The sequence below is a fragment of the Lottia gigantea genome (genome assembly GCF_000327385.1).
Source record: "Lottia gigantea unplaced genomic scaffold LOTGIsca_1118, whole genome shotgun sequence".
Classification (NCBI taxonomy): Eukaryota; Metazoa; Mollusca; class Gastropoda; family Lottiidae; genus Lottia; species Lottia gigantea.
The window spans coordinates 4,778-5,809 of NW_008707044.1; the positions used below are offsets into that span (position 1 = coordinate 4,778).

The 1,032-nt window shown below is 34.9% G+C and overlaps 1 protein-coding gene across 1 annotated transcript in view; it reads right to left on the reverse strand.

Annotated features, from left to right (window-relative positions):
• Positions 1–230: 230 nt before the first annotated feature.
• Positions 231–1,032, reverse strand: part of LOTGIDRAFT_176377 (hypothetical protein) — a gene marked incomplete at both ends in the record, with an annotated part of 8,504 nt that continues 7,702 nt past the window's right edge. Inside the window, one exon of the mRNA XM_009047421.1 lies at positions 231–956. Within this exon, the coding sequence (XP_009045669.1) occupies positions 231–956 (726 nt within the window). The remainder of the gene's footprint in view (positions 957–1,032) is intronic.

A 1,032-nucleotide genomic window follows, 5' to 3' on the forward strand; every position in this document is an offset into this window, starting at 1 on the left:
GCGTAAATTGGATATACGATTTTTTGATGAATGTAATAAGGCTTAAATTCAATCATATTACAGTCTTTATTTTCAAAAGAAATATTGTATCAGTAAACACAAAAAAGGAAACCGGTCATCTAATTGATACCTCTAAACCTATATACAGAAATTACGAAATATATGGTTTCTAGAATGGCCTAAAAATAAACTAATCTGTAATAAATGACTATTATGCCTCACACGAATGTTCATTCATGATGTAAATTGTCATAAAATGGGTGATAATCAGGTGGTATTACTTTCTTAAGTTCTTGAAGATGATTGAACTTAATTGATTTGATTTTTAAAGGCTCTATATAAAGATTGTTTAATATTATCGGATCATCAACAGTAGGAGAGCATTTCTTATTCCGTCTTGGAAGATCTTCGAACTCATCGGAAAACTTCAATTTGTATTGTATAGTGCCATCCTTGTATGATAAAACATGAATATCCGTCACAACAGGATCGCCAACATACTTCAATTTATAGGGAGGATTTACTCGAGCTGTTCGGATTAAATCAACGTAATTCTGGGGTATATAAATGGGTTTTCCGCGTAGTCTTCTCTCGATCGTGCTATGAACAGAGTCACACTCCATCTGTGTGTGGCCCTTTTCGAGATACTTTTGGGTGATCTTTATTCCCTTTTCTGTTGCAAGTTTCAGTAACATATTTGATAATATTGTGTTTCTGTTTTGATATGTACATCCGTCGCTGAAGATGATGGGTTCTCTAATGTTCGGATCCAAACCAAGAATGTAGTCAGCTAAACAAGACGCAAACGTACTACCATTCAAATCACCAATACCTTCATGCCAAAAGTAATTCATTGCTTCCTTAGTTACCAAATCAAAAATTGTGTAATTATGGCACCCCAATTTGGTTTTGTAATACATCGAGCTAGCAGTGAGTAATGNGCATAACAGGAGGGACTGCAAATCTAAAGAAACGACTTTAACTGAGCCATCAGTTTCAGCCCGAAGCTTATCACGAATCTTCTCATTTCGG